This window comes from Hyperolius riggenbachi, chromosome 1 (genome assembly GCF_040937935.1).
Source record: "Hyperolius riggenbachi isolate aHypRig1 chromosome 1, aHypRig1.pri, whole genome shotgun sequence".
In the NCBI taxonomy this organism is placed as follows: Eukaryota; Metazoa; Chordata; class Amphibia; order Anura; family Hyperoliidae; genus Hyperolius; species Hyperolius riggenbachi.
The window spans coordinates 255,101,552-255,124,477 of NC_090646.1; the positions used below are offsets into that span (position 1 = coordinate 255,101,552).

General features: G+C 45.8%; 1 protein-coding gene across 2 annotated transcripts in view; it reads right to left on the bottom strand.

Moving 5' to 3' along the window:
* Positions 1-9,082: 9,082 nt before the first annotated feature.
* The window catches only part of LOC137504539 (UDP-glucuronosyltransferase 2A1-like), a 168,638-nt gene continuing 154,794 nt past the window's right edge, over positions 9,083-22,926 (bottom strand). For both annotated transcript variants that reach the window (XM_068233111.1, XM_068233120.1), the window contains exon 6: positions 9,083-10,501. In XM_068233111.1, the coding sequence (XP_068089212.1) occupies positions 10,222-10,501 (280 nt within the window). In that variant the 3' untranslated portion in view covers positions 9,083-10,221. The remainder of the gene's footprint in view (positions 10,502-22,926) is intronic.

Sequence of the window (22,926 nt, forward strand, 5' to 3'; positions counted from 1 at the left end):
TCGAGTCTGTTTCGATTTTGACTTCGAGTCTGTTTCGATTTTGACTTCGAGTCTGTTTCGATTTTGACTTCGAGTCTGTTTCGATTTTGACTTCGAGTCTGTTTCGATTTTGACTTCGAGTCTGTTTCGATTTTGATTTCGACTCTGTTTCGATTTTGACTTTCAGTCTTTCGATTATGACTGAGTCTTTCGATTATGACTTTGAGTCTTTCGATTATGACTTTCAGTCTTTCGATTTTGACTTTCTGTCTTTCGAGGATGACTTTCTATCGGTTTTGACTTCGTCTGGTTTGATTTTAACTTTGAGCCTCTTTCGAATTGGTCTGCAAACCTGTTTCGAATTGGTCTGATATACAGGCCGGCACTTTATCTATGCTGGCTGTGGAGATTGAAAATCTTGTAGAGAGGGAGAGCAGAGTTGACAATCCTGCTCTGAGGGCCAGTGCGGTTGTGTGGCAGAACTGTTCTGCATGGGAATTTACTGCCCATAAGGTTCCGTGGACCTATGCATAGTACGGTGTTGTTTTGGCAGAGTAGTGCTCCAGGGTTGTGGCCCTCCCTAGTTATGTCTTTTCAGACTACTTGTTTATCATCTCCAGTGTCCCGTATGACGGCTAGAGAATATTACAGTTAGACTTACCGGTAACTGTATTTCTAGACGTCATACGGGACACCAACCCACCTCTATTCCTGTCGCACTCTCTTACGGCTATTGCATTGGGGGTTTATGGGTTACACTTCTTTTGAGGTGTCTTATTTCCTCTCCTCTTCTCTGTGTTTTAGTTGGAAGTTACTTGCATTACACTGAGGAGCCAGGGGAGGGTGGGGGCTATTAATACTCTTTTTACTCTTTCAGGTGGTTTCCACTGATTGGATGGGCGGAGCCACATCTCCAGTGTCCCGTATGACGTCTAGAAATACAGTTACCGGTAAGTCTAACTGTAATAATTCTGAACATTTGTATAGCGCTTTTCTCCTGTCGGACTCAAAGCGCTCAAGAGCTGCAGCCACTGGGACGCGCTCAAGAGGCCACCCTGCAGTGTTAGGGAGTCTTGCCTTGAACTCCTTACTGAATAGATACTTGACCTAGCCAGGATTTGAACCCTGGTCGCCCATGTCAAAGGCAGAGCCCTTAACCAGTACACTATCCAGCCACCTAGGCATGTGAAGCATGTTAAAGTACACAAACAATATTGTGTAGTAGACTGTTGGAGATTATAATCATCTTATCGTATGTATGAAGCACAGGCCCCTGCCCACTCCCTCATCACTCTTTACTGTAGTTTTGACCTCTTGTGGTAACATCAAGCCATGTGGCATGGTTAACATATTAGGTTAAGGTGTGACTTTTTTTTCTTCTCTGAAGTCATACCTCCGAGTGGACTGACGGACACTGCATTAAGTTACATTAAAATATAAAATGCATTCCTAATAAATAGGCTTGTTTCTACTTGCTAGTGCACAGCTCGGGGTGTAATTTTCATGCACGACTTTATGCACACCAAGTGTACTTGTACAGCTTTTTATCTATTTAATCTTAAAGGATACCCGAACTGACATGTGACATGATGAGATAGACATGTGTATGTACAGTGCCTAGCACACAAATAACTATGCTGTGTTCTTTTTTTTCTTTCTGTGCCTGAAAGAGTTAAATATCAGGTATGTAAGTGGCTGACTCAGTCCTGACTCAGACAGGAAGTGACTACAATGTGACCCTCACTGATAAGAAATTCCAACTATAAAACACTTTCCTAGCAGAAATTGGCTTCTGAGAGCAAGAAAGAGGTAAAAGGGGAATTTCTTATCAGTGAGGGTCACACTGTAGTCACTTCCTGTCTGAGTCAGGACTGAGTCAGCCACTTACATACCTGATATTTAACTCTTTCAGGCAGAGAAAGAAAAAAAAGGAACACAGCATAGTTATTTGTGTGCTAGGCACTGTACATACACATGTCTATCTCATCATGTCACATGTCAGTTCGGGTATCCTTTAACCACTTTACCCCCGCGCGTACGTATTTCTCCGCCCCTTTTTCCATCCTTTAACAACCAGGGACGGAGAAATACGTACTTTCCGTGTTCCCGACGCTGTCCGCGCTCCCGCTCGTAAACACGCCGCCCGCCGCTAGTGAACACGCCGCCGCCCGCTCGCCCAGAGATCAATGAATGGGAAAATCCATTCCCGTTCGTTGATCTAAGCCCCGCAATGATCCGCTGCTCTCCTATGGGCAGCGCGATCATTGTGAGAAAAAACTCACGTGTCCAGCCTCCTTATTCTTCCTCCAAGCTTCCGGAAGGAAGCTTGGAGGTCGCATTAAAACAAAAAGTTACTGTGGCCATCTTGTGGCCAAATAGTAAACTACACCCTACACATTTTTCACATACAAATAAATGACTTTTACACATAAAATTAACTCATTACCTCCCACACTACCCATTTTTTTTTTTTTTGTAATTAAAAAAAAATTAAAAAATTTACAATTAAAAAAAATACATAGTTACCTTAGGGACTGAACTTTTTAAATATTTATGTCAAGAGGGTATAACACTGTTACTTTATAAACTATGGGCTTGTAATTAGGGATGGACGCAAAAATGAAAAAAATGCACCTTTATTTCCAAATAAAATATTGGCGCCAAACATTGTGATAGGGACATAATTTAAATGGTTTTATAACCGGGACAAAAGGGCAAATACATTTCATGGGTTTTAATTACAGTAGCATGCATTATTTAAAAACTATAATGGCCGAAAACTGAAAAATAATTTTTTTTCCCCACATTTTTCCTATTTTCCCATTAAAACACATTTAGAAAAAAATAATTCTTGGCATAATGTCCCACCTAAAGAAAGCCTAATTGGTGGCGGAAAAAACAAGATATAGTTCATTTCATTGCGATAAGTAATAATAAAGTTATAGACGAATGAATGGAAGGAGCGCTGAAAGGTGAAAATTGCTCTGGTGGTCAGGGGGTAAAACCCCTCAGTGGTGAAGTGGTTAAGAATCGAAGTTGCTAATGTTTGGTAATGTCCTCTATATTTCCCTCTACCAGTGCAGTGTTTCCTGTGCTTCTGTCTGCCCCACAATACATTCACGCAATGTTTTAGGCTTGGCTCACATTTGGTTTGCTATCTGGAATTTTGACAGAAAGGCCAGTGGATTCCAAATGGCTAGGTTGAAGATATTTGTGAGATTTTTTTTTTGTAGTGAACAAGACAGACCAGTATGTGTTCTCTGGGTTTTTATTTTATACCTTGAACTGTATTTATCTAGTGAATTACATGCTCTGGAGTGGAAGTGGATCCTGCAATGGACCACAGAGAAGTACAGTTCATTTGTGCAAAACAGATTCCGTACCATTCTAACATGGTGTTAACCAAGCCTGATAATTGGTACAGTGCGTTTTTCAGGACACCATCACTAGAGTAAATCAAATGGTAAATGCTCAGACCGAGCAGCACCTGGCTAATAAGTGACTGCAAGGAAGGTCGTTTGGCAAATTGTAAAGGTCCAGGACATGCAGTTCTGTCTGCATTACCAGAAATAGCAAGGGCTGAAACTAACACCATGGGCTTCAATTCACTAAGCAGTTTAGACTAGTCTACTGATGGTTTGGTCAGTTGCATCAAAGGGGAATTCACTATTACCAAATGATTTAGACCTGGTCTAAAACATTTGGTAATTGGGTCGGTAAAGCAGGCGAAATGATCAAAAGATGCAATACACAAACTAGTAGCTATGACTGACATCCTTCTCCTTTGATAAGCTGTCCTCTGCATACAATTAAACCCCTGCATAATTAATTCAAAAGGTTTTATCCTCCCTTCTAAAATACCTCACAGAATTACTTTACCAACAGAAATCAGCTGGTTTAATCTGTCAGAAAAAGTGGGCGTGGTTACTTCTTGTTTGCCTTTGTGAATTGTGTAATTACTGAATGTTAGACCAGGTCTAAAAACAGGTCTAAAACATTATACTAAACCATCAGTAGACTAGTCTAAACTGCTTACTGCAGATCGCGATCTACCGGTAGATCGCGAAGGACTTCATGCTAGATCTCGACCTCACCACAGTTTCCATTCTATATATACAAATGTGCTCCTAAAATTGTACATAGGTAGATCATTTTGACTTGATAATTGTTTTAAGTAGCTCACAAGCCAAAAAAGTGTGGGCACCTCTGGCTTAGTGAATTGAGGCCCATCTCTTCCATCTTACAAAGAGACATTGGTTCCACATAGTAAAGCAATTGCATGTTGGCGGAAGCTGTTACATGTTGATAGTGCTGACTATCTCATGCCCCCATGGAAGTTCTTCCTATAGCCATTGATAGCCAGCTGCTGCTTGGTATTGAGCACTTACCACCTCGCTCACATGTGATAGTTTCTTTCTGTTCCTTTTTTCTGTGTTGTAGGTATGGGTGGTTTTCTTAGGTGGTGAGAGAACTTGGGGGGGCTGCTCCCCTTCAGAGGCCAGGGCGCATTCTAAGAAAGTGGCATAGCAAGTTCTGGCCAGTATAAAAGCATTTTTATTTGAAAGGAACACATTAATTCCCCACAAGGCTGGGTTGGAGGCACTGGTTTATTTCCTTGGAAAGGGTTATCCTTACCAGTCCCACACACAACAAGGTTTGTGATGCTATGGAGCATCTTGTGAAGCACAATTGCTCTTTCTCAATGGACAGTTCTATCGTCAGCTATGGGATACTTAGATTGGGGCAGCGTGCATTCCAGCATACGCCTGCCTCCATTTGGGTTGGTGGGAATTGGGCTTCTGTGAGATAAATGAATCTTGCCAAACGTACGTAAAGTTGTGTTTGCAGTTCCTAGATGATGTGCTTGTAGTGGAGCAGCCCAGTTTGAATCTTCATTGATAATTTGAATTCAAATATCAATGTGTGTCTGTTGTACACTTGTGATGTGGAACAGATACATTTCCTTGATTTGGTTATCAGGAAAAAACCAACAGCTGGGAACACTACCCTAATGTTTACACAGGAAGCAGCCGCGTGTGTATCATTGGCTACATTGCAGAGAGGAGACCAGCAGGGCGGGAGCGGCGATCGGATCCAGGGAGGTGAGTAACAACTGTGTACAGCAACGCTTCCCTGCGCGCTAACTCTGCTGCCTGCAGTCCGAGGGGGGAGCATGGAGGGCGGCCCGGGGAGAGGAAGGGAGAGGTCGGGCTGCCCTCCCCGCGGCTCCGGCTCCCCCCGCCGCCATTATGAGGGGGCACCTACCTACTTAACCTATACTGGGCAAGCTACCTATCTATCCTACACTGGGGGGCACCTACCTATCTAACCTACACTGGGGGGCAGCTACCTATCTAACCTATACTGGGGGCAGCTACCTATCTATCCTATACTGGGGGGCACCTACCTAATCTAACCTGTACTGGGGGCAGCTACCTATCTATCCTATACTGGGGGGCACCTACCTAATCTAACCTGTACTGGGGGGCAGCTACCTATCTAACCTATACTGGGGGGCAGCTACCTATCTAACCTATGCTGGGGGGCAGCTACCTGTCTAACCTATGCTAGGGGCAGCTACCTATCTAATCTATACTGGGGGCACCTACCTAATCTAACCTGTACTGGGGGCACCTACCTAATCTAACCTATACTGAAGGGCAGCGATCTAATCTAACCTATACTGGGGGGAAGCTACCTATCTAACCTATACTGGGGGCACTTATCTAACCTGTATTGGGGGCACCTACCTACCTAGCTAGCCTATACAGGTGGCAACTATACTGGCTACCTATACTGGGGGCACCTACCTAACTAACCTATACTGGGGGTACCTACCTATCTAACCTATGCTGGGGGCAACTATACTGGCTACCTATATTGGAGGCACCTACCTAGCTAACCTGTACTGGGGGCACCTACTTATCTAACTTATACCATGGGGGGGGGGGTGTGCCTGCCTATCTAACATACTGGGGGCAACTATACTGGCTAACCTATACTGGAGGCAACTTTACTGGCTCACCCATGCCTGGCCACCTATACTCGGGGGGGACCTATAGCTGGCTACCTATACCGGGGGGGCGCAATTTTTACACCCTCGCCCTGGGTGCATTTTAGCCTAGAAACTGCACTGTTGCCGCCGGCCTCCGAGTCCGACGACTCCGAGCTCTGTGGCCTCTCCTGTCTCCTCCAAGGCTGCACGCTGGTGACGCTGCCTAGTGCCTAAGCCTGCTGATTTGATGGCGGCGGCTGCCGCCTGCTCTGCTGCCCTGGCTGTGGCGGATTGTCACGGTCAGTCACTGAGCAGCGAGCGCCGCCGACGTGACCGTGACGATGATGATGATGAGGCTGGCTGGCTGCCGCCGGCCGCCGCTCACTGGCCCAGCGCGAGATCCCTCAGATCCGAGATGGAGCATGCCCGCCGCAGACCGCAGCCGTCTGTCCCCTGCCAGTGCAGGATGCATGCTGGATGCGGATGCCCGCCCTTCGCCGCCGCCAGACCCGGAGAGAGACCCAATCCCCGGTGAGTCAGTCACTCACTTTGCTGCGTCACTCAGGCTTTCCTTCACGGACACGGTCGGTTGTGTGGGGGATGTAATGTTATGTAGAAATATTGGGGGGGGGGGTGGGGGGGGCCTTTACGATCTTTGCCTCAGGCAGCAGAAAGTCCAGGACCGGCCCTGACACTACCCTCCATGCCACCAGCCATCATCTGCCAGCCCAGAAACATGCAATACCCTTGGGGCAGTTCTTGTGAATCCGCAGGAACTGTACCAGGGATGTTGACTTTCTGCAGGAGGCCGTGAGATGCGTGAGACTTTTAAATGACGCAGATACTCAGATGCAGCACTTGATCGGGCAGAAGAGCTAGCTGCCACCAGCCAAGTTGAATTATTAAAATCTGAATGGGGGGAGGGGCAGTTGTGTTGAGGATCGTGAGCTCTGTATCATCCCCGGCCTTGGCAGCCACTGGCCTGAAGTGCACAAGATTCTTATGAGAAACTGGCAGGTATCGGGTACAGATTCTACAATTGCTAAAATTGTTGGTACATATCCGAAAATGGTAGCAAGACTTGCACCAAATTTATATGATTTGTTAGCATATGCAAATACCAGCCAGGCGTGGTAATAAGAAGCTGTTCTGTTTGCAAAAGGAGGCTCAACTAACTATTTCATGTCTCTGTTGAGGAGGTGGCCAAATGCGTATTGAATACTATTTTCTGTTAATCCAAAGTTAACTACCTAGCAAGCTCATGGTGAGCCAGAACTCCTAGGAGTGTGTAAGGGGCTACAATTGACCAAAAAGCCCTCTTACTAAAATGTTATGTAAAACAAAGTATCTGCAATAATTAGGTTGGAGTTAGCTCAGAGATGTCTCACTCACTGCTGCTATGCAAAATGTCCATTGTTGTCCCTGTTAGCTAAACATAGGTGCATATTATTTCGGCGCCGCTCAGTTCGGCGCGGTTAGAGACGAATGACTGCTCTCACTGCTGCCGCTAAACTCTGAGGCGGCGTTAAATAGTATTCCCCCTCTGATTTGCGACATTGATGTAATTTGGGGTCTGGCAGCCGCAAGAGCCCCGAATTACCGCTACGCACCCCGCACAGCATAGCATTGCTGCTATGGGGCGCCCAGTTTTGGCGCTCGGCTCTGAGCCGTGCCGAAAACAGCTGATTCGGCTAAACACCTCCAGATCCGCTGGAATGCAATGTCAGCTTGTTAATATTACAGTTAATCCAATCAAATCTATTTCACTACAGAAAAATTGTTTCAATATGGCATGACCTATATTAAAAAGAAGTTGCTACTTTGAAAATTTAGGCAATGATGCACACACAAAAAAAAAGCTTAAACGGAGTTCCCATACTTTTTTATAGGACTGTAAATGAGTTACCTTTTTGGGTCTCCATCTTGTACAGACATCTAAGTACTGTAAAACCTACTGTAACAGAAAAATAACAGCACGCTAACTAGGCTTGTATCAACTGCTGGACTGCGGTGAGGTACTAATACTCGCTTGTTACTTGACCTTTTTTTAATGGCTGTAACTGTTGTGCCATGTGCCAGCCTTTATTCATTTCTGCAGGAACTTGTATCAGATACCAGATGGGTAAGGACTTCTCATTCATTGCTTTTTGTAATTGTGCTAGTCCTAATTTAGTGTTGTAGTACAACTGCAATTGGGCTAATTTCCTGTGGTGTAACGCTGAGAGTAGGAGAACTGCTGCTTTTATCTCAGGCCATCTCAGGGCAGCCTTGCAAAGGGAGAAACAGAGGTGTGTGCATCTGACCAGTTTCACCTGACTTATATACTGGCTGCCTCAAGTCTATTGACTCATTCAAATTTGAAATTTAACTGACTTTCATCTAATTAAAATGGCAGAGCGTTGCAAACTGCAATCGCCTACCAGTAGTGCAGGATCTAAGGCTAACTCCCTGACATACCTGCAGGAGTTGGCCCACGCAAATACTTGCATCTCAACAGGGGCGCCTCGTGTAGGCCTCCTTGTACCCCCAGGAAATGAAGGGCAGCGCAAACGCCCCCACAAAGCATCCACTGCCCGGGAGCGCCGCAACTGCTCTCCGCCACCATTTGAACAGGAAGTAGGATAAAACATTCAAATTAACCTCAACATTTGAGCCAGTTATGAACACACATTTTTATTCTTCAAAAACTCTTCCTTAAGCTCAACACACACCATACAATCTTGGTTGTACAGATTTACCAAATCTATGTAGTATAAGGGCCAACAGATTGAAAATAACTTGAATGATTGATTGGATAAGCTCTTATACTACATGAAAGTGGTAAGATTGAACAACCAAGATTGTATGGTGTGTGTTGAGCCCTAGTTGTAATTACATCTGCTAGAGTTAGATGTGCAGGCTTTATCAAGGTCCCCCACTTCAATATTTTTCAAAATAAGGCGGCTTTTATACAAGGTCAATTGTACTTGAGTAAAGTTACACACAACATATTCCAAAATGTTGTGAATAGTTTTTTCAATAACCTCAGTAATGACAAAGAAAAGTTGTTGCATGAGCTGGGTGTTCATGGAGCAGTTTAGACTTGTTTAAGATGGGACTAGACTAGCATTAGAGATACAAATAGATCCGTTTATTTATTAATTTTTGCATGTCCTAATAAGGGATTACAAGAATAAAAAAATACAATCACTTGAAGGATCACAGTGCCTATTTCTGTGACATAGAAAGCAAAGAAACCTGTGCCTTCTAGAATTTTTTTCCCATCTCCTTGTTGGAAAGCGCTGGTGTATCTAGAGATAAAATCTGCAGATCTACCATTTACTACTTTTTGCTATACAGGAAGTTTTTGAGAATCTACCAGAAGAGCACTGGATTTTCCTACCCCTGGTGTTACGTGCATTTTCATTCTTGGATCGGGCTGGGGCTTCCTCTTAATTATTACGTAAGACTAGAGGTGGTTGTTTTGGGAAACACACTTTTTATACATCTCGTATGGCTCTTTGTATGATAGGTAAAGCCTATTTTTCTTTTGATGAGGAAGGCTTGGTCCAACATGTGCTGTGGTATGGGGTTGCCACATTCACATACACTATTTGACCATGTTTACAAATTCTTGACCAGGCCCACTTTTTTTTTCCCACAGCTCACTACATACACAACACAATTACCCCTACATTAGTGCCCAGAAGTGATCACCTTCTCTCTTGCTTGATGTTCGATCACTCTTAGGCCTCATCTACACACGTAGATGACGCTCCGATGTTACTTATCAATCGAGCCGCTGATGCGGCTCGATTGATAAGATCCGACAGGTCGGATCTTGCCACGGCCGATTCCCTGCCGTTCCCCACGAGGGGACAATGGCAGGGAATCGAGCGGAAGATAAGCGGTGCCGGGCGGGGACGAGGGCGGATCGAATCCGATGCGCGAGTGGGGGCGCGGCGGGTACGCAGAAGAGGCGCTCTGGCGGCTAATCGAGCCGCCGGATCGCCTCGTGTAGATGGGGCTTTAGGGCTGATTTGCACTACAATAGCTTTTTAAGTGCTAGATTGCTAATGCAATGCTATGGGTCATCTTTACAAAATCACATCGCTCCAATGTGAGCACACACATAGGATAATATTAGCAGGAGCTTTTAAAATCACAAGCGCTCAGAAAAGCTCTTGTAGTGTGAACAAGCCCTTACTCCAGACATTGATTATAAAATGCATTAACTCAATTAAATAGCTATATGCAGTATAGAAATCTTAATGTTGTTTTTGCTTTCTCCTGTTTGGACAGCATTTTCTGCAAAAGAATGAGAAGATCTTGTAGATGATGTAAACGATGATGAAAAGGCAGATTGTCAAGAATCCAATAACGTCCAAGCAGTGATACTGGTACCAAGTGAGATCATGGGATGCAGGACGCAAATGCTTTGCTCCCTTGTGACGCATGACAAACTCGATCCAGAAAACAGCTCTGTCAAGTGGTTTAACTGGCTGGTCATGGTGGATGCGTGATATCCTCATGGCATTTTCTTTGTACCTAAAATGCAATCACACTTAGAATAAACCTAATTTTACTACATACTTCAAGGAAAACATGATGTTGAAAGGTGGAACTTTTTTTCTTTACTTTTTAGCCTCTGTTACCTCAGAGATGTTGTTGGCTATTGAGTATACCCTATCAACCTTCTGGAAAATCGTCCAGCTATTAAAGCTATCAAAACAAATTTGAAATGTGTTTTATGCTACTTTATTCCAGTTTTGTCATGTTGTTCATCCTACCTTATAAAAGCTTAGGTGTCTGCGTCCAACTAGTTCCGCGTGTGCTGATGCCACTGTTCTGCACAGGCGCATGGGCGTGGCCATGCAGCATGCGAACTGGGACCATGGGCACGCACATGGCTGTGGTGCATGGGTGCAGGCGTGCGTAAGTGACGCTGCACATGTGCAGTACTGCAGGAGGCACTGTGCACAACCTAGCACCTGTTAATAAACGGGCCTGTATTCCTGGCGTCCGCACGGTGTCCCGCTGTCCAGAATCCCCTTGCTACTCCGGGCTCCCGCTCGCTACCCACCGCTGCCTTGGGGGGTGTCTGCGTCAGGCGTACTGGCTCCGCCCTACGCGTTTCGTCATCAATACAGACTCATCAGGGGCTAGCGTTGCCAGTACGCAAGCCGCTATTTATTCCTCCCTACCCTTCATGACGTCCCCCCCACACGTGACCTGTCGGCGCTGCCTCTTGAGACACTGCTTTGGGACAGAGGGACATTTCAAAGGCTGAGGGAAAATGGATATATCAGCTAGGGACCTTTGCCCCTGCAGGTAGGAACATAGAGTTTGACCTAAACTGTTTTATTTCTAATGATTAGTTAGCTGAGGGTAATTAGGTGGTATTAATGATGATGGACGTTTGATAGGAATACTCCAGGTAAGTATCTGAAATAGGGATAAAATAGGGATCACGTACACACACGGTAATATTTTTATTATATTGGCACTTATCAAATTTATCAAACTAGGTTTATTAAATTGTATGACTGAAGAGATAGAAAGGTGGATGGTTGTAGCATTCATTTTTGCAGTATGCATTTTGAAAGGTGCAGTATTATATTTAGCCACAAGATGGCAGTCATTAATCCTAATAGACAGTGCAGGCGCAGTAGGGAAAGGGCTTTAGATATTAAGAATTAATCTGATTAATTTTAGTATTAATTTTAGTGTGTAATTTCATGTATTGTTATGTAGATACTGGCATTGTAATTGTATCATGTTTTTATATACTAATGTGTGCAGGATGCCAAAGCGGTGTCTCAAGAGACAACGCCGACAGGTCACGTGTGGGGGGGACGGTTTAAATCCGGTGAGCCTCTCCATTTATGGGTGGTGGAGTCACGAGTGAAAGCACTGTTTATTCACATCTGCACGGGTTTTGAATTGTTGAACCAGTTGAATACAGTATCACGCGATGTGTAGCTTGTTTCTTTCATTTTAGATCGTGGTCACTGGAATGAGAGCGCAGTGGAATTGTTTTGCTTGAATTTAGTGGTTAATAGCAAAGCCCCCTTACTTGCTAGAAACACTACAATAGCCAGATATGTTAAGAAGAACAGTGGGAACAAGAGGAAAAAAAATGTTTTCAAAAAGACCTTATAGTTTTTGAGAAAATTGATTTTAAAGTTTCAAAGGAAAAAAAGTATACATGTAAATACATTAACTGTCATTTACCGCTATTACCGCATTTAAATCCATACTATTTTCCTTTGAAACTTTAAAATCGATTTTCTCAAAAACTATAAGTTCTTTTTGAAAAAAAAAATGTCCTCTTGTTCCCACTATTCTTCTTAGCCTATCTGGCAAATTTGGTGTTTCTACCATGTAAGAGGGCTTTGCTTATAACCACTAAAGTCGGCGGGTTTTCAGGTGATAATCACAGATATTTTTCCTGTGATCACGGGCTGAATACTTGGAATAACGGCTGAATTTGTGATTGACTGCCGCGATCGATTCCCAATCACGGATCCGGATCACGATGTCGATGAGTAAAAAAATGCTCCTGAATCACGGCTATGCCATGATTACGGATTGTATCCGAGCAACACTGCTAATGGCTAGTATCTTACAACATTGTTTTGCTGGCATGCAGTGTCATTACATCCAGTAATGCAAGATCTGTTGTTTTCTATATTTTGGGGGTTGCCGTTTACTTTTTTTTTTTTTACTGCAGGAGAGATTGAAGCTCCTTAACAGAACTTTGTTTATATCGGAGGGTAGAGAGGGTTAAAACTGTAAGGCTGGATTCACACTGCACATTGCATATGCACACATTATAACTAGTGTTGGGCGAACATCTAGATGTTCGGGTTCGGGCCGAACAGGCCGAACATGGCCGCGATGTTCGGGTGTTCGACCCGAACTCCGAACATAATGGAAGTCAATGGGGACCCGAACTTTTGTGCTTTGTAAAGCCTCCTTATATGCTACATACCCCAAATTTACAGGGTATGTGCACCTTGGGAGTGGGTACAAGAGGAAAAAAAAATTTAGCAAAAAGAGCTTATAGTTTTTGAGAAAATCGATTTTAAAGTTTCAAAGGGAAAACTGTCTTTTAAATGCGGGAAATGTCTGTTTTCTTTGCACAGGTAACATGCTTTTTGTCGGCATGCAGTCATAAATGTAATACATATAAGAGGTTCCAGGAAAAGGGACCGGTAATGCTAACCCAGCAGCAGCACACGTGATGGAACAGGAGGAGGGTGGCGCAGGAGGAGAAGGCCACGCTTTGAGACACAACAACCCAGGCCTTGCATGAGGACAAGAAGCGTGCGGATAGCATGCTTTGTACCACCATGCAGTCATAAATGTAATAAAGATAAGTGGTTCAATAAACAGGGACCACGCGGCAACGCTAACCCAGCAGCAGCACACGTGATGGAACAGGAGGAGGCGCAGGAGGAGAAGGCCACGCTTTGTGAGACACAACAACCCAGGCCTTGCATGAGGACAAAAAGCGTGCGGATAGCATGCTTTGTACCGCCATGTAGTCATAAATGTAATAAAGATAAGAGGTTCAATAAACAGGGACCACGCGGCAACGCTAACCCAGCAGCAGCAGCAGCAGCAGCACACGTGATGGAACAGGAGGAGGCGCAGGAGGAGAAGGCCACGCTTTGTGAGACACAACAACCCAGGCCTTGCATGAGGACAAAAAGCGTGCGGATATAGCAGCAATGCTTTTTGCCGCCATGCAGTCATAAATGTAATACAGATGAGAGGTTCAATAAACAGGGACCGGAAACGCTAAACCATCCCAGATGTTCATCGGTCATGTTACTTGGTTGGGGTCCAGGAGTGTTGCGTAGTCGTTTCCAATCCAGGATTGATTCATTTTAATTTGAGTCAGACGGTCTGCATTTTCTGTGGAGAGGCGGATACGCCGATCTGTGATGATGCCTCCGGCAGCACTGAAACAGCGTTCCGACATAACGCTGGCTGCCGGGCAAGCCAGCACCTCTATTGCGTACATTGCCAGTTCGTGCCAGGTGTCTAGCTTCATGCCCGGTTTCAGGTCCAGCGGTGCCAGCCACAAATCCGTCTGTTCCTTTATTCCCCTCCAAATTTCCTCCCCTGTGTGCTGCTTATCCCCAAGGCAGATCAGCTTCAGCAACGCTTGCTGACGCATGCCAACAGCTGTGCTGCACTGCTTCCACGATCCTACTGCTGCTGGTGCTGGGTTAGCATTTCCGGATGAGGTACAGCTTTGAGATGCGTTGGAGGAGAAGGAGTCAGAGAGGTAGGTGCTGCTGTTGTTATCCAGCTGTTTGCGGCGTGGGCAACACCCGCGCCGTAGCAGGTGAGGAATCGCTGCCAGGCTCCACAAGGTTCACCCAGTGCGCGGTAAGGGAGATGTATCGACCCTGGCCGAACGCACTCGTCCAGGTGTCAGTGGTGAGGTGAACCTTGCAGGCAACGGCATTCTTCAAGCTTCGGGTTATTTAGCTGACCACGTGCTCATGCAACTCAGGCACTGCAGAGCGCGCAAAGTGGTAGCGGCTGGGAACCACGTAACGTGGGATGGCCACTGACATCATGCCCTTGAAGCTGTTTGTCTCCACCACTCGATATGGCAGCATTTCGCAGGCCAGAAGCTTGGCTATGCTGGCTGGCTGTTACTGCCACGGCCCGGGGGTCATTTGCTGGCAATTTCCTCTTGTGCTCAAACATCTCAGAAACAGACAACTCAACCGTAGCGCTGCACACCGAAGGGCTGTTGGTTGTTGTGTTTGATGAACACTGGGAGACCTCAAGAGCACTAGTCCGGAAAGTGACAGTGTCAGCATCGTCTGATGTTTGTGAATGTTGTGAACCACGCAATGGCTGGGCTACTGCTGCTGCTGAGGCGGGTCTGGTGGTGAGTCTGGTGAACCCAAGGGAGGCAGTGTTGCTGGTGGTACCCTGTCCTGCCGCGTTTGCCCACAGAGTGGGATGTTTGGATAGAATGTGGCGGCTCATGCTGGTGGTGGAGAGGTTGTTAATACTTTTCCCCCTGCTCAGGCGGGTCTTGCACACCTTGCAAATCGCCATGGTAACATCCTCAGTGCAGTCTTCAAAGAAAGCCCAGACTTTAACTGGCTGAGGACTCGGACCTCGTGCGTGATGTGCTGGTGCTGCTTAACCCACTGCTGGACGCTTGAGAGGTCATCCAAGTAATTATCTGGTCCTGTTCTTTTGGATCTGTGAGGGTTGTTGTCCTGGACAACATGGGCAGTATTGAGTGGGTTTTCTTGGGTGCTCCCCTGTGGCCTGTACGTGAACCGTCAGGGGAAACACCTCTTCCCTTGCCCCTCCCTCTTTCACCGGATTTCTTCCTCATTTCACTTATCCTTAAAGTACACGCTGACTGGCAGCAGTACAGTGGCAGTACAGAAATGCTATACAGTGGTGGGTGAGCGGTGTACCACTATTGTCAGCAGTGACACAGAGCACAATGCTATACAGTGGCGGGTGAGCGGTGTACTACTGTTCCCAGCAGACACAGAGTGGAAGTAAACACAATGCTATATAGTGTGGCTGAGCCGTGTACACAGAGTGGCATTAAACACAATGCTATATAGTCTGCTATATAGTCACCCCGAACAGGGTGATGTTCTGCAGAACCCGAACAGTGGCAAACACTGTTCGCCCAACACTACTGGGAGGGAACGCAGATTTTAGTACCTAAACACACGATACAACATGTTTTCCGGGGTCGGACTCTGAGGCACATACAGATGGTCCCGATCATCATCCTCATCATACAACTCTTCTCCTGAGTCTGACCCACCCACCACCTCTGCCACCCCAACATCCCCAGACACAGACCCCTCATCGTCCTCAACATTAACTTGGGATGCTGGCCTGAGCCAGACCTCCTCCTCCACATCAGGCCCCATCATCTCCTCAATGGCAGCCCTCATTAATCGCTCTGGCGACGGACTGATGGACACAACGTTCTCCTCCGGGGAGGGCTGCTGCTGACCACTGGCTGCTGGGGTGGATGTTATAGCTTGCGTGGGGCGTTGGCTGTTGCTGTTGTTGGGAGTGCTGCTCACAGCGGAGGTCTCTGGGGAACTCATGTTGAGCTCATATAGTGGTTGACGGTGAGTGGAGTATTACTGATCCCAGCAATATACACACTGACTGGCAGAGTACGCAATGCTATATAGTGTGGCTGAGCGAGGTACACAGAGTGGCAGTAAACAGAATGCTATATAGTGTGGCTGAGCGAGCGGTGTACCACTATTCCCAGCAGACACAGAACAGTGAACAGAATGCTATATAGTGTGGCTGAGCGAGCGGTGTACCACTATTCCCAGCAGACACAGAACAGTGAACAGAATGCTATATAGTGTGGATGAGCGAGCGGTGTACCACTATTCCCAGCAGACACAGAACAGTAAACAGAATGCTATATAGTGTGGCTGAGCGAGCGGTGTACCACTATTCCCAGCAGACACAGAACAGTGAACAGAATGCTATATAGTGTGGCTGAGCGAGCGGTGTACCACTATTCCCAGCAGACACAGAACAGTGAACAGAATGCTATATAGTGTGGCTGAGCGAGCGGTGTACTACTGTTCCCAGCAGACACAGAACAGTACACAGAATGCTATATAGTGTGGCTGAACGAGCGGTGTACTACTGTTCCCAGCAGACACAGAACAGTACACAGAATGCTATATAGTGTGGCTGAACGAGCGGTGTACCACTATTCCAAGCAGACACAGAACAGTGAACAGAATGCTATATAGTGTGGCTGAGCGAGCGGTGTACCACTATTCCCAGCAGACACAGAGTGGCAGTAAACAGAATGCTATATAGTGTGGCTGAGCGAGGTACACAGAGTGGCAGTAAACAGAATGCTATATAGTGTGGCTGTGCAAGCGGTGTACTACTATTCCCAGCAGACACAGAGTGGCAGTAAACAGAATGCTATATAGTGTGGCTGAGCGAGGTACACAGAGTGGCAGTAAACAGAATGCTGAGCGAGCGGTGTACTACTATTCCCAGCAGCGACACACAATGACTGGGGGGGACCCTGGCTAGCGTGGCTGGAGCGCGAACTACCCTGCCTGCCTACCCAAAGCTAAACCCACAGACAAATGGCGGAGATATGACGTGGTTCGGGTATTTATTTACCCGAACCACGTGACAGTTCGGCCAATCAGAGCGCGTTCGGGTCCGAACCACGTGACCCGTTCGGCCAATCACAGCGCTAGCCGAACGTTCGGGGAACGTTCGGCCATGCGCTCTTAGTTCGGCCATATGGCCGAACGGTTTGGCCGAGCACCGTCAGGTGTTCGGCCGAACTCGAACATCACCCGAACAGGGTGATGTTCTGCAGAACCCGAACAGTGGCGAACACTGTTCGCCCAACACTAATTATAACGTGTGTAAACTGCAATGGAGACTGGACATGTATGTTTATTCAAAGCCTGCATGAAGCAAGTTAAGTTAATACAATCCATTAGAACCTTAAATTGTGAACAGGCCCATAGAATTGTATGGGCAGTGAGTTGACATGAAGAATTATTCTGCAACGCAACTGTTGAAGTGTGAAAGGACCCTAAGTCTCGGTTCACACTAAGTTAACATTGTAACAGAATTGACAGCAGATTGGCAACAGTTATGTTGAAGACTACAATGGGCCCATTTACACTTATCTGATTCAGGCCGATTATACACCTTAGGCAAGCCCTGTGGAAAGATGCGCCGCCCCCATTGCATTGTACCATCATAAACTACATGAACCTGACCTTGAACCAGACTGCGCCAGCAGGGTCATATATATAGCTCCACCCCCTCCCACACGCCCCTTGCATGCCCCCCGAACACCCTTCGCCACCCCTCACCTAGTGATATACTCCCTGCTGGACAGGAAGTAGGTCACTGGGATTCCCGGGTTCCCTGATGCATTTGCATTGTTCCGCACGTGCATGCAGCATCGCCACTGTCAACAAATCTTTGCATCTCCCACAGACTTGTATGTGTTTCATCACCACAAAAGTTGCACGGTAACGCGCTGTTGACTTTGCGGCGGAGATGGGAACTTCCGACGCGACGGGGTAAGTGTACAAGGCCTCATAGACTTTCTGTGCTGTTGCGCTACCCTGCATGCAGAAAGGGTAATGCAGCGCAAAGAAAGAGGCCCAAAGTAAAAGGGGCCTCAATGTGTCAGTTTCTGTATTGCGTTATCAGCAAATTAACACATATACGGTACACAGTGTATGGCAGTGGACCCTGGAGCTGTACAGTGTATCCACACAATACTGTGTCTGTCGCAGTACAAACTAAATGTGTGTTGTCGACACCTAAGAACCTTACACATCATTTATAGTAAAGAAAGGAAGTTCTCCTGAAAGACCCTTGTGTTTTGCAGCTAAGGTGCGCAATCATAGTTAAAGGAGGTTTAGGTATTTTTTGTTGCGAAGGATTCCTGAGTTCAGGTATGTTTCAAATGTAAAACACACTATACAAGCCATCAATTAATGAAACACTTGAATGGGAAGAATATAAAGGAAGCAGTTATTGTGTAGATATAATGTAGATAGTAGTAGATAAGATCGCTCAACCTCTGTTACCCAAGGCAAGGTGCTGGAAGCCAATGCGGCAAAATCAGGATACAGGAGGAATAGAATCCGCACACCCGCAGGTAGAATCCAAGGGTTTTTACTTAATCCAATTGACAAAGGCAGTAAAATGGCTGACATGTTTCGGATCATATCCTTACTCATAGCCTGAACATACTGACAAATAGGTGGTCCATATATACTACCAAGGCTCCGCCCCTAGGTGTATACACACATGGGGCCAGGAGAACTTAAAGGCGCAGGACTAAGAACCTGCAAGGGTGTATATATATGGAGACACCACCATCACAAAGATCCTATATACACAGAATACAGTAATAAAAATACAGTAATAAGAATATGAAGTACAAAGTACAAAAATACAAGATGCAAATACACAAGAATCAGAGTTTAAAACAATATCAGTATATAAAATTAATATCCCACCTAGCATTAAGACCGTTCGGTTCCCTGGTACCCATCTGCAGGATCCAAAATGCCTCCCGTGTACGTAATTTCTTATAAAGATCACATCGTCTGAAGGGGGCAGTGACCCTCTCAATCCCCTGAAACGAAAAGCCCTCCATATTGCAACCATGTTTCTCCCTGTAGTGTCTCGCAACATTGCTAATGTTATCTGTCTTCCAGGAGGCCGCATTAAAATGCTCGGAGATCCTTTGTCTCAAGCAACGCGTAGTGCAGCCCACATATTGTAGGCTGCAAATAGTACATGTGACCACATAGACAACAGATTTTGTACTGCAATTAATAAACTGTCGTATAGGGAAAGTTTTTTGATTAGCAACCGAGGAAACACCACGTGAAGAATGATGGTGAATGCAAAAATTACAAGAGGAGAGTCCACATCTGTGTGACCCCAAAAGAGACAGCCATGTAGACCGCTGGGGTGCAGCATTGGATTGAAACAGACTCGGAGAAAGGGTGGACGACAAGGAGGGAGCCCTTTTATAGGCAAATCTGCACCCTGGCTCTAGTATTTCCTGTAACTTGTCATCAGCATATAGTACAGGGATATATTTCTTAATCACCGCTACAACTTGATTATATTGTTGACTATAGGTGGTTGTAAAATTTAAGGGGGCAGCATTGGAATTCTGTATAGTCTCAGGGTTACTTCTCAAAAGCCTATCCCTGTCTCTGGAGATAGCAATTCTTTGAGCCCTATCTAAATCGGAATCAGAGTAGCCCCTAGATCTAAACCGTGATCTGAGGACAGAAAACTCCTGAACAGTAAATTCATCTGTGGAGCAATTCCTTCTAGCCCTGATATATTCGCCAACAGGGACCCCTCTAAGGGTGTGTCTCGGGTGGCAGCTGGTGGCCGGTAGAAATCTTCCAGGATCTGGTTGAAAAAGATTTAAAACTCCTAGCAGATACCAGCAGAGCTAGACATAATCTAACCCCCTTGGAACGGCAGGCACTAGAGAACCTGAAGTCAAGATCTCAAGATCTGACATTGTTATCAGGAATGCTGACAAGGGAGGGGGGGGGGGGGGGGGGGGGGCGGTCGTTGTGCTTAATGCCACCGACTACAAGGCGGAAGCTATGCGTCAGCTCCAGGATTTAAACACCTATATACATCTCCCTGGGGACCCCACGTTTGATTATAAGCTAGAGTTTGACCAACTGATCTCTATAGGGGAATCCATGGGGTTACTTAAAAAGAATATGGCTGAATATCTCAGGGTTCGGAATCCCGTTATTCCAATGCTGCCCCCTTAAATTTTACAACCACCTATAGTCAACAATATAATCAAGTTGTAGCGGTGATTAAGAAATATATCCCTGTACTATATGCTGATGACAAGTTACAGGAAATACTAGAGCCAGGGTGCAGATTTGCCTATAAAAGGGCTCCCTCCTTGTCGTCCACCCTTTCTCCGAGTCTGTTTCAATCCAATGCTGCACCCCAGCGGTCTACATGGCTGTCTCTTTTGGGGTCACACAGATGTGGACTCTCCTCTTGTAATTTTTGCATTCACCATCATTCTTCACGTGGTGTTTCCTCGGTTGCTAATCAAAAAACTTTCCCTATACGACAGTTTATTAATTGCAGTACAAAATCTGTTGTCTATGTGGTCACATGTACTATTTGCAGCCTACAATATGTGGGCTGCACTACGCGTTGCTTGAGACAAAGGATCTCCGAGCATTTTAATGCGGCCTCCTGGAAGACAGATAACATTAGCAATGTTGCGAGACACTACAGGGAGAAACATGGTTGCAATATGGAGGGCTTTTCGTTTCAGGGGATTGAGAGGGTCACTGCCCCCTTCAGACGATGTGATCTTTATAAGAAATTACGTACACGGGAGGCATTTTGGATCCTGCAGATGGGTACCAGGGAACCGAACGGTCTTAATGCTAGGTGGGATATTAATTTTATATACTGATATTGTTTTAAACTCTGATTCTTGTGTATTTGCATCTTGTATTTTTGTACTTTGTACTTCATATTCTTATTACTGTATTTTTATTACTGTATTCTGTGTATATAGGATCTTTGTGATGGTGGTGTCTCCATATATATACACCCTTGCAGGTTCTTAGTCCTGCGCCTTTAAGTTCTCCTGGCCCCATGTGTGTATACACCTAGGGGCGGAGCCTTGGTAGTATATATGGACCACCTATTTGTCAGTATGTTCAGGCTATGAGTAAGGATATGATCCGAAACATGTCAGCCATTTTACTGCCTTTGTGAATTGGATTAAATAAAAACCCTTGGATTCTACCTGCGGGTGTGTGGATTCTATTCCTCCTGTAGATATAATGTAGCATGTAAATTCCGTACTAAATGGAGAAACTTTTCCGACGATACACAGCTGAGTTTTCAATGAAGCTAAATCTGTTCAAATAAATGGTTGCTATATCCTATCAGATTGGCGATAGATAGGTAAAAGTTTGATATCAATGCAGATATCAATTTTTACCGGTTCCATCATTACACACTGTGATAGTGTGAGGAGGAGGCACACCTTCTTGGTAAGCTGTGAGACGTGCCACGGCAATCCGGTAACCATCCGGAGTATTCAGTAGAGAGGAGAGGCCGGCACCGTCTGTATATTATGCTCTTTTTTATTGAATAGTAATAGATAAAGACTGTCACACATAGTGCGACGTTTCGGGACAATGTCCCTTTCTCAAGCTAGTGACAGTCTGAACAGTACAAACATCTTAACACATATATATATACGTATCCACCAGAGTAATAGCCAATCAGTAATGCAGGGCTCAACTGGCCAATCACAGGTCCTGAAACGACAGGCGGACCTGATGGGGAACTGAATCTGAACATTTAATGGCCAATAGGGGAACAGAGCAGACTCACCCCCGTGTATACCACCATCTCCCCCTCCCGGATATCAGAGCACGGACGCTGATCGCCATCTGCGGTCTGGCCACGCCCACGTATGCAGGCGAAGCCACCGCATTGGAGCGCAGTAGGAGGACGGCCCCACGTGACCAAGCAGCGAACCGCTTGGCCACACTTCGGGGAGACAATGGAACGCAGGAAGCAGCATGACGCACACGAGAAGTGCGCACGCCGTCCCATTGACTCCACGTCACCCCGTTGTGGCTGTCCCCCTCCGCGCTACCATGGCAACCGAACGCCGCGCTGCAGACTCCGGGGGGAAATCAAGCTGGCAAACACAGGGACAGGCAGGGGCAGGATGCCAGGGAGAAATAACATAATTAATATTAAGCATGAATATTATAGTAAACCTGATCTCAATGTGTACTCAGCCAACAAAAAATTAATTGATATATCTCAGATGACACTCTCAGCATGTAGAGACACAGCCTATAGAAGAGGCAACAGGTCGTATTCCCTATTGAGGCCCCTTGGATCAAGGCAATCAAGGGTCCTGATCCAAAAGGCCTCCCGATACAGCAGCCTTTTCACCCTACTACCACCTCTCTTGATTGGTGGAACACCTTCAATAATTTGACACCTAAGTTGGTTAACATGGTGTCCGTGTTTGACAAAATGTGCAGGGACTGCCTGATCTATTAGTTTATTACGAATGGCCGATTTATGAGCTGAGAGTCTAACCTTAAACTTTGAAGTGGTTTGACCCACATATATAAGTCCACATGGACATTTCAGTAAATACACTACATATTGTGAGTCACAATTGTAACATCCCTTAATTGTGTATTGTTTACCTGAGTGAGGGTGAACGAAATGTGGTGATCTAATGATGGAGTGGCAGTGCACGCAGTTGAGGCAGGGGAATGTGCCCCTGCGGGCATGTCTATCTGGAGGTCTAACCATAGTTCTCATTTCTGCATGCACAAGCCTGTCCCGCAGAGTAGGAGCTCTTTTGTATGACAATA